The sequence below is a fragment of the Petaurus breviceps genome, unplaced genomic scaffold (genome assembly GCF_028583685.1).
Source record: "Petaurus breviceps papuanus isolate PSGF00001 unplaced genomic scaffold, PetGlider_PUasm1.0 182, whole genome shotgun sequence".
Classification (NCBI taxonomy): Eukaryota; Metazoa; Chordata; class Mammalia; order Diprotodontia; family Petauridae; genus Petaurus; species Petaurus breviceps.
The window spans coordinates 3,872,791-3,884,152 of NW_027185786.1; the positions used below are offsets into that span (position 1 = coordinate 3,872,791).

Genomic DNA, 11,362 nt, shown 5'->3' on the forward strand with positions numbered 1-11,362 from the left:
ACCTGATAATATTCTTGACGCTTCTAAGGTTCTGATACTTCCCTAGGTCTATCTGGCCATTCTGGGGTGGAAGAAGTTACTTTAATTTCTCACTGGATTTCTCTATCACACAGTCTGGTGTGAACTTCAGGGTTTTGCTGGAGTAGTTACATGGGAGCTAGGTAGTCTGCCTCTGTTCAGATGGCTATCAACCAAAAGTCAAAGACCACAATATTCCAGTTCCTTTATTTTCTCTGTCAACTCAAGAACTCTCATTTCTGTACATCCTTCCTAATTTTTAATTATTTGAATATCCATACCTCTGTTCCTATAATCAATTAATTGTTTATCTGCTCTCATGGAAAGAGATAAACTTTTAGATAATCTCCAAATTAGTTATATTTGGCTTTGGAATTTTGTCTCCAATATTTTAACAAGATGAAATATGAATAATTATCCTATTGGTAGTCAAGAGCTGACTGCATGTTTTCAAAATAATATGTATTCTTCTCCTAGATAAGCCAAGAAAATAAATCAAAATGGCAAGTGGCAAGCTTCAAGGACACATGCATCAAACAAAGTTGGTCCGAATGCTCAAAGGGTTCCAAGGCAGCAGAGCCTTGGCACCAAAGCTGGTCTCAGAAGAGGAAGCAAATAAAATGGTAAAGTCTGCTCACTCTCGGGATCTCATAGAATGCAGGTTTTCAAGGGAGTCATCAGGCATGTTTTTGCGGCTCTTTGGCTTTCTCAGATTAGTAGATTGAGAATTAGTTCACTGATTAGTATTTATTCAATAATATGGCAGCTGGTTGGGAGAAAGAAGTGATTTTGGAAAAGTCTGTGAATCTCTTAAGCCCTCAGAAGTTCCTGAAATCTTAAGAGGAAAGAAGACTAAAGAAGTTTGGAATACCCCAATTTATCAGTTGAAATGAAAATAAACAAGCAACCAGCTGGGGTTTGCTAACTCTCAGGTCACATTGAGTGGCAGGTTGTTTGAGATGGATAATAATAAGAAAATATGGAACATGTTTTTTACTTTCAGCAGAACTTACAAATCACAGGAAAGTATAAGCCCTGGAAAATACATGTTTCCCTCTTCTTTGATTTTAAATTATATTTTCATTTTCATGATTCTAATAATGAATCTAGTATTATGAAAAATCTATGGTTTGGGGGGCATGGACCATTTTATTTTTAATTTATTTTATGGTGTGTTCTAATAATAAAAAAGGACCAGCTCTATCTGCTCCTCCTCTCTATGGTATATACTCAAAATACCCCTGAGCTTAACACCGCTGAGAGATGCCAAACATGACTACCTAGATTCCAATCTACCATTGAAAAGTCTGTTCTAGTCAAAAAGCTATAATGGAAAGATGTCCCAATGCCACTTATGCTAGATTCAGACATTTAACATGCAATTTTGAAGGGGAATAAGCTCTTGGAGAAGACATTGATTTTAGCTCAAGGCAAAATAGATCAGATAAATAATGTACTTTTCACGGTTAAGAAAAGTCGTGTCAGATAATTCTTGTTACTTCCAGTAATGATGGATATTCATTAAACAAATATTATTAATGCTCACTGTGTGCTAAAACATTGAAGAAGATACAGTGATGGTATGATACAGTCCTTACCCTCAAGAAAGTTACCATCTACTACTATCTAGAACAGTTTTCTCTTCCTAGGCTGAAAGCCTGAATGTTCTCTGTGGGGAGAAAGAGGGGGAAGGGAAGTGGGTAGGAGGGGAAAATGAATTGAAGATGGTAGGCAAAAGATCATCAGCAGAAGCCACTGGATCTAGCGACTTATGCACTTGTGAACTCCTGAAGTCCGTTTGGGGGCAAGGAAGGCAAGGCTGTCTATTGCCTAAGGAAGGAGCTCTGTCGGGCGGAGGCAGTTAAGGATCATGGAGAAAAGCTTGGGTGAAAGCAGTGCTCAACAATGAGGGGGTAAGTAGATTCCAGGATCGGAGGCCAGGGAGCTGGCTTGTTCTGCTTGGTCCCAGAGGGCAGTATAGGGACCAGCAGATTAAAGTCACAGCAAGGGAGATTTTGGCTGAACATTCAGAAAAACTTCCTGATAATGGGAATTGTCCAGAAGTGGATCGGGCCTCCTTGGGCGTTGTCTCATGATCACTTGTTGGGGTGTTGTAGAAGGGAGTCGTTCTTCTGGTAAAGATCACACTGGAACACTGGACATCCCCAACTGCTTAGAGACTCAGTGATGCTAAATGTCAGCATTTTCAGGTTGAGTTCTGCTCCACTCAGTAAACATTTATGAAGTTCCCACTGTATTAATGCTGCTGCTGTTGGTCAGTTGGGTCTGACTCAGTGACCCCATTTGGGGTTTCCTTGGCAAAGACCCTGGAGTGGTTTGCCATTTCCTTCTCCAGCCCATTTTACAAGTGAGGAAACTGAGGCAAATAAAGTTAAGTGACTTGCCCAGAGTCACACAGCTGGGTAAGTGTCTGAGGCCAAATTTGCACTCAGTGTTCCTGACTCCAGACCCAACTATCCATTTCACAAAACACTGCACTAAGTGCTGAAGTTGGAAAGTAGACTTCACCTTTTTGGGTAGGTAGGCTGGCCCCAGCCACACCTTCACATTACCCTCTTTCAGTTGTCCTGATCCATATCTGGCCATTGGACCAAGATGGCTCTGGAGGAGAGAGTGAGGCTGGTGACCCTGCACAGCCCCGACTCACTTCAATCCGATTCACTGCGTGTCATGGCATCCCCTCCCCGACATCATGATTCCCTTCAAGAACGAAGGACAAGCAACAACAGTGACAAGAGTGGAAGTATGAACATCCCAGAAATAATGCCAAAATCAATAGTGATAAGATAATAAGGATGAGTTTGTCATTGTTTCCGTGTGAGAGAGGAGCTGAGTTAATTCGGTTAGACTTATTCAAACAATGGGTTCCATTTTGTTGTTTTTAGTTGGTCAACAAATGTTTATAAGATGTTTTGTGTGAACCAGACACTGGGGGTGCAAAGCAAGGCAAAAACAGCCCCTGCCCTGAAGGAGCTCATATTCTAATGGGGCAGCAACATAAAAATAACTCCACATGCACAAGATGTGGCATTGACAGTGGACACAATGTTGCTGCTTGTTTAGTTAATTAATTAATTTAATCAATGGGAATGGGGTGTTAAGTGTAGGTCAAAGAAGTGGCCTGAACCCATGTCTTTTTGCAGGTGATCAGAGAGTAACCAAACTTTTAGGGAGAGATTAAAAAAAATCAAATTCATATTTATATTCAAATTCAAAATAAACTAAATGTTTCCTTTTTTGGGTGCTATTTGCTGTTTTCATGTCTTTTCTCTGCATTTTGCAGCTCTTTATGGTATTTTGGAAGCTGAGGGGAGTCCTGAGCGTGTGGCTCCCTCTCTGTGATTTCCAGGCTTTCCCTTCATAATCATTGGTGGGATCCAATTAAATTTTAAGAAGGAAAATAAAAGAAAAAGATCACACATGCCACTTCATATTACTCTGAAAGGAGCTCATAAATGCATGAACATTTTCTTTTGTATAATTTATTTTAAATATTTCATTAGAAGAATGCAGTGCAGTCCTAAGATGATCCTGATAGCTGCAAACAAATTATTCATGGTGGGCACTTGAACAAGAAAAACCTTTCTCAGTGCAGTCATTTGTGCCCCCTTATCTTCTCTTCTTTCCAATTCCAGCTCAGCCCCTCTGAATTCCTGAAGGAGATGTCCCTCACCACAGAGGAGCGTCTGTCTTCCACGAGAGTGATGTGCCGGCCACAGATCACCGAGCTTTTAGATATGGGAGAAACCACTCATCAAAAGGTAGCTCACTGCTTCTTGGCCTGGTGTTCTGTTCTTTTTTCTTTTTCTTCCTATCTTGTTTTTTTTTTTATTTCTGCTATTAAGACATTGAAATGACTCAGGAGAAAAGTTTAAGCCCTTTGATTTAAATGTACTTTTTTTGGAGGCAGTCAGGGTTAAGTGACTTGTACAAGGTCACACAGACTGAATTTGGACTCATGTATTCCTGACTCTCCACGGCCAGTGCTCTATCCATTGCACCACCCAGATGCCCTTAAATGCACTTTTTATACTTCTCAGGATGCTCTTTGGTAGCACAGAGGTCTCTGGACTTCAAATGGCACCGTTATTTGTAGTTTTAGGAGCTAGTGTAATCATGCCCACTGAAGCAGTCTTCTTCTCTGGGGAAAGAATGATTGATCGTTTAAGACCAAGGGAAAGAGATATTGATACCAGTATATTGTGCCTTTCTCCTCAGTCTGGACTCCATGTCCAAACATGATTTTGAGTGCTAAAAATACTGATTTTTTTTTAATACTTTTCCAAATCCTAATAAAATTTTGTTGTCATCCATCTTAGAAAAACCAACTTTTAAGTCACTGTGAGTGAAATCTGGCATTTCCACATTTTTGTGTGTGGCAGAAATTCAAATACCTGTGGAGTAAAATGTCATGCTTTGAATCATTTCTTTTTTTTGGTCTCATGAGAATATTGCTCATGTCTGTGCTTCTGTACATACAGGACCCTTTCATCGGAGGACTCTGAAACAATGCACAAATGCAATCTCACATCTCACAACTCTGGAGGGGATATAAAGTAGACCTTCTTCCCTATCCCCCCCCACTCCTACCTCCCAAACCTGAAACTTCAGAGGAAGTCAGGAACAAACATGGGTCTAGAACCGGAGGACAACTGAGGTCCTTTGAATGAAAGAAATGCCAGAAGTACACTAACACTGGACTTGGTGAATGTAAATAGACACAGAAGTGCATAATGGACAGGGATCATGGAGTGTGTGCTTGAAAGTCTTTCAGAAGGCTGTGGGATTCAAATCTGTCATTGCTCACTGAGGTATCCATTACCAGTCTTAAGAGTGAGGTGCTGGCCCTGGAGTCAGTAAGACCTGAGTTCAGATCCAGCCTTGGACACCTATTGGCTGTGTGACCCTGGGCAAATCATTTAACCTTTGCCAGCCTCAGTTTCCCCCTGGGTAAAAAGGGGATTAATAATAACTCCTGCTTCACAGGTAGCTGTGAAGATTAAATGAAATATTTGTAAAGGGCCTAGCATGCAGTAGGCACTATAAGAACGTTAGCTGTTACTGGAAATGTTTGAAGTGTAGCTTTGCTTGCCAAGAAGTGAGGTTTCTAGTGGGGTCTATGGCCCTGTGTAACCATATGGCTCTGCCCTTGGCTCAGTTCATCCTGAGTCTTCTGTGTCCCCCTGTTCCTGGTGCCTGGTTTCTGCATACACCCTGTCTGCTCAGATTAGAACTTTGTGTCATCTTTTCTGCTGACCTATTCTTAGTTCTCATAGTTGTGTGACTTTGTCCTTTGTTGACCTCAATGCCCCCCCCCCCAGGCCCCCTCCCCCACACCCAATGTCTGATTCAGGCATTTCTTTCTCCTGAATTCCAGACCTGACATAGGAGTTGGTTGGGGGGCATCTCTCCCTGGATGTCCCCTACTTATGTCAAACAAACGTGTACAAAATGAAGCTCATTCTGTTTTCCTGTAAGGCCTGTCTTCTCTCCACCTTCTCTATTCAACTCTGGTTTTTTCATCAAGAATGCTTGAAAGTCCTCTATTTCACTGAATGACCATATTTCCCCCTGAAACATGATACTCAGTTTTGCTGGGTAGTTGATTCTTGATTTTAATCTCAGCTCCTTTGACCTCCAGAATATCATATTCCAAGCCCTTTGATCCCTCAGTGTAGAAGCTGCCAGATCCTGTGTTATGCTGATTGTGTTTCCACAGTATTCATATTGTTTCTTCTTGGCCTCTTGTAATATTTTTCTCCTTGCTCTGGGAACTCTAGAACCTGGCTATAATATTCCTAGGAGTTTTCTTTTGGGGATCTTTTTCAAGAGGTGATCTATGGATTCTTTCAACCTCTATTTTGTCCTCTGGTTCTAAAATATCAGGGCAATTTTCCTTGAGAATTTCTTGAAAGATGATTTCTAGCTTCTTTTTTTGATCATGACTTTCAGGTAGTCCAATAATTTTTAAATTATCTCTCCTGGATCTATTTTTCAGGTCAATGGTTTATACAATGAGATATTTCACATTGCCTTCTATTTTTTCATTTGTTTGGATCTGTTTAATAGTATGTTGATTTCTCATAAAGTCCCTAGCTTCCATTTGCTCCAATCTAATTCTGAAGGAATGATTCTCTTCAGAGAGCTTTTGAGATTCTTTTTCCATCTGGCAAAATCAGCTTTTTAAGGCATTCTTCTCCTCATTGCCCTTTTGAGCCTCTTTTTTCATTTTCATTAGTCTATTTTTTAAGGTGTTATTTTTTTCAGTCTGGTTGTTGATTCTCTTTTCATGATTTTCTTGCATCATTCTCATTTCTCTTTCCAATTTTTCCTCCACTTCTCTTATTTGGTTTTCAAAATCCTTCTTAAGCTCCTCTATGACCTGTAACCAATTCATATTTTTCTTGGAAGCTTTTGGTACAGGAGTTCTGACTTTATTGTCTTCCTCCTGTTCCATGCTTTGATCCTTTTTGTCCCCAAAATAGGAATCTAAAGTTGGATTGCTGTGCTTGCTTTGCTTGCTCGTGTTGCCACTCAATTACTTGACTTTTGAGCTTTTTGCCACAGTAGAACTCTGCTAGCAGAGGGGGAGCTTTGTCCCAAATTTCTGGGGTTTTCACAGCTGCCAAAGCTATTAGTTGGCTGCCCTCTCTGAAGCCTCTGCCGGTTCTGGCACCTGGTTACACACCCCAGGACCTCTACCCTACACAGCAATCCAGATCCAAGCAGGTTAAAGCAAGAGTGATTACCCCTCACACTGGCTGCTTGGTCCCCCTACAATCTGCAGGCCAGGAGCTCTGAAACAGAAACACGGTGGCGGTTGCCATGCCTCACCCGCTTCTCCCTTCGGGAGGGGGGCAGAGGCCAGATGGCACTCTCAGACTCCCTGTTCTGAAAGTCTACACTGACCTCTCATTTTGTCTTTGGCATATATGGGTTAATAATTCTGGAAACCACCACAGCTACTGGTGATCCACTCTCCCGAAGGCCGCAGCTGGCCACGGCTGGTCCTGGCTGCCCTGAGGCCAAAATTGTGGGCTTACCTGGGGCTGGTCTCCGCTCCCAGCATGCTGTAATGGACCCTTTCTGTCTGCCTGCCAACCTGCCTTCAGTAGGAGATTTGTTTCTCTCTGTCACTTTGTGGGTTCTGTAGCCCTACAATTTGTTTAGAGTCATTATTTTATAGGTATTTGAGGTGGTTATGGGGGGGGAGTACAGGGAGTTTTCCTGCTTCTATGCTGCCATCTTGGCTTGCCCTATGGAGTTTACTTTCTAAAGAGGGAAGAAAACAGATAAAGGGGAGTTGGCAAGGGGGGAAGGTGGCCTGTGGTGCTGAGGCAGCTGGAGAGCAGGTGGATCAGTCAGAAGAGGGAGGAGGGACACCATAGCTTGGGTGTCTTGTGAAGAGGTAGTCTGGGCTAGAGACTCAGAGCCAGGAGAGAGGGCATCAGATTCTGCTTATATTTCTTCAATGAACCCTTCTCCAGCTTTCCTGTTGTTAGGGTTCCCTCCTCCTTGAAATGACTTATCTCTGGGCATGTCTTTTTAAGCTTTTATCTATTTTTATTTTTTTCAAAGGATAAAAATCTATTTGATTTCCTTCCCATCCCCTTTCAATTAAAAAAAAAAATCCCTATAACAAAAATGCATAGTCAAGCCAATCAAATTCCTGAACTGACTTAAGTACAAAGAAGCCCAGTCCATCATTCTTTGTCAGGGGGTGGACAGCATGTTTCATCTTCAGCCCTCTGGGTGTGTACATGTTATCTTTCCCCAAAACAAAGTAACTTTCCTGAGAACAAGAATGATTTTCAGTTTCCTTGGTCTCTCCAGGGCCTCACAGTGTGACTTACAAGGAGAAGGTGCTTAATAAATGTTTCTTGTGAGAAGTATTTGCGTGAGTTTCTTCACAGTGACCAAATGCCCAGGAATGGGCCCATGAAACCCAAGGCCAAAGGAGGCAAAGCTGCACTTTCCTGTGCCTGCCCTCAGGGCAGCTGTTTCCAGCTGCTACAGAGATAAAGAGAAATGCTTTGCAAAATGAAGTTGCCCCACTACAGTTTCCAAATGAACAGGGAAAGCCATTTTGCTTTTAGTGAACTCTTAGCCATCATGTGGGCAGAACAAGAAAAACAAAACCTTCTTTCAAACAAGTCCTCTTCATGCCTCTAATTTAAAAACTGGAATTTTCAATGAGGAAATGGATACACAGCTGAGCCACAGCATTTATTATCTATTGTGTGCTGAACCCAGGAGCAATGTTGGGAGGGGGAAATACAAAGGAAGACAGGAATCCTCTTGTGGAGGAGTTTATAGCCTACTATATTTCTCAGGCTCTATTATCTCAACAATGTTAACATTATTCTTTGCCCTAAAGAAAAGACAATTTATTTGAGCAAATAAGAAAGAGGTTCATAAAATGACTTTTGTGTGTGTGTATATCAGGGACCCCTCAGACCCCTTCAGCCCTTGGGTGAAAGCTATGGCCTAATTTTTCAGAATAGTGTTTATAAATGTATATAAGAAGATACACAGAATGACTAAGGAATCCAATTAGATTGAAATACAGTTATTGAAACAGATATAAAAAGCTTGCAGACCTCAGCGTAAGAGCCACTTCTCTAAGAGTTAATTAACCCAAACCACTAAAGCTAAAAGTTATTTCTCACAATTGCTTAATCCATTTGGATTTAATAACCACATTCTGGAGGATGATCATTGCAAGGCTATGGATGGACCTGATTCAGATGTGTCCTGGCCATTTTTATCAGGCATATTTGAAGTCAGGGATACTTAGAAAGGATTTCTAAATGAGGCTGTTAGAAGAGTGGGTCAGTGAGGGCCTCTGGGAAATTTAAGAGGTGGTAGCATGGACTCCCCCTGCGTTAGTGCACAAGTTGGAGATGGATGCTTGGATTTCTTTAAAGCATTCTTATGACCGAACCACCCATTTAGTATTTTAGTTAAAAGTAGGGGGAACACCATGACTTTGTGGGGAAGGATGTCTGGGAATGTGGTAGATGGGGCAGTGGGTAGAGCACCAGATCTGGAGTCTGGAGGACCTGAGTTCAAATGTGAACTCAGACACTTACTAGCTGTGTGACCCTCGGCAAGTCACTTAACTCTGATTGCCTCAAAAAACCCAAGCCATCAACACAGTACCTTCCTTGGGCACCTGGGTTTGCCCTCTCCCAACCAGGACTTCTTTGCCAGCATAAGCTTGGTGATCCTCCTTGGGGTCACTCTCTGGAATAATAGACGCAGTTGGAGTTTTTCAAAACAATTCAGTGAAAACAAACAAGCTTCTAGAAAACTAGGTTCTAATTTGTTCTAGTTTGAACAGGTTAAAATTCTTCACTAGATCTTCACACAGCACAGTCTCTCATGTCCTCACTTGCACTGGAGGCACAGAAGCAGCCCTGAAGGAACTGGGAATGTTTAGCTTGTGTAGAGATGGGATTAGCCTTCTTCTTGTCCTCAGGAGACAGAAAGGGGAACCATGAGAGAGCACTTCATTTTAATGCAAGGAAAAACTTCCTAACAATCAGTTGTTGTCATCTAGTCATTCTCAGTTGTATCTGACTCTTTGTGACCCCATTTGGAGTTTTCTTGGCAAAAATACCATAGTGGTTTGCCATTCCCTTCTCCAGCTCATTTGACACATGAGGAAACTGAGGCAAACAGGGTGCAGTGACTTGCCCAGGGTCACCCAGCTAGGATGTGTCTGAGGCCAGAACTGAACTTGGTCTTCCTGACTCCAGGCTCAGGTTCTCTCTACTATTGTGCCACCTAACTGTCCCCACCAATAATCGGAGCCATGAACAAATGGCTCTTTGAGGGAAGGCTGGATGGGTCACTTGTTATGGAAGCTCTGGAAGAGATTACTCTTCAGAAATGAGTTAGACTAAGTGAGACTCTGTGAAGTGTGGGTGGAATAAACACAGCCCAAGATCCTTTCTTCTCATTGCCCCTTTAAAACAAGTACACGCACATATACATATCACACACACATACACACATGTAGTTCGTGTATACATGTGTACATATATGGAACAGGGATGGTATGTAGGCCTTCTTGGGGGGACTGGCTTCCCTTTCTCCTCTGAACCCCTAGATTGTGGGTTCTTCACCTTGGAAGAAGGGACACCAATTAGAAGGCTATTGAACAAGTCTAGGCAAGAGGCGTTCATTTCCATTTTGGCATTTTTTCTGTCCCCATGAAGGTTTCTTCCCAGTCCTGTGCACCTGACTGACTCTTCAGTCACCTTACTGTTCTCTGTGAGATGCCTTTGGTTTCCATGGTCTCTCCTGTTGCCTTAGCAACAGTTGCTTCTTCTGAAATTGGAGAGCCAAGGCAAAGACTTTTTTCTTCCTCTGAGCCTTGAAGGCCTCCTGTGTTGGTTTCTATGGGGCCAGGTGGAAGGCAGCTCCCATTTTCTCTCTTGCCTTGGTTTGGAATTTGACTCTGATAACTCTGGATCATTTGCAGCCTGTTTACAGCCCCGGAGCTGGAAATGGAGAAGAGAGAGATTTTATTTGCTGTCCTAGCATTCTTCATTTATTTATTTTTTAAAGCAATTGGGGTTACGTAACTTGCTCAAGGTTACAAGGCCAGGTGTTTCTGGGTGGGTGCTAAGTGTCTGAGCCCAGATTTGATCCCAGGTCATCCTGACTCTGGGGCCAGTGCTCTTACTCACTGTGCTACCTGGCTGCCCCTGTCCTAGCATTCTTTAATTTGAAGGAGTTTTCCAGTGGTTTCTTTTTGTTAGGGATTTGTTTGTTCTCATCCTTCTGTATTAATTTAAGAGCTCTTAAAACAGTAAATTTACTTGCTAGTCCTCGCTACTAATGCTTATAGTGTTAGGCTGGCCCCCTGTTAGCATATGTCCTCTCTGAAGGTTTCCTATAAGTATAACCAAAGTACTCTTTGGAGGCCTCCTCATGGTGTGGACATGATCCTGGGTTCCTGAGGTGTGGTAGGGCCTAACAAGTTGGAATGGTTTAAGGAACAGACCAGGTGATGGACTGTATTTTTTTTTGTACCAAGCACCCATCTCATTAAGTTTGGAGAGGTTCACCACCAGGTAAACTGTATGGTAGCACAACTGTCCAAGTCTGCTTGCTAAGTTGGAGATCAGGGCCAATGCAGGCAGGACCCACAGTTTCCAAGCCTCATTTTCTTTCTTTCTTCCTTCCTTCCTTCCTTCCTTCCTTCCTTCCTTCCTTCCTTCCTTCCTTCCTTCCTTCCTTCCTTCCTTCCTTCCTTCCTTCCTTCCTTCCTTCCTTCCTTCTTTCCTTCCTTCCTTCCTTCCTTCCTTCCTTC

The 11,362-nt window shown here is 42.4% G+C and overlaps 1 protein-coding gene across 1 annotated transcript in view; it reads left to right on the forward strand.

Annotated features, from left to right (window-relative positions):
- Positions 1-254: 254 nt before the first annotated feature.
- HYDIN (HYDIN axonemal central pair apparatus protein) overlaps positions 255-11,362 on the forward strand; it is a 421,862-nt gene continuing 410,754 nt past the window's right edge. The window contains exons 1-2 of the mRNA XM_069087496.1: positions 255-641; positions 3,675-3,800. Coding sequence (XP_068943597.1) covers positions 519-641; positions 3,675-3,800 — 249 coding nt within the window. The 5' untranslated portion in view covers positions 255-518. The remainder of the gene's footprint in view (positions 642-3,674; positions 3,801-11,362) is intronic.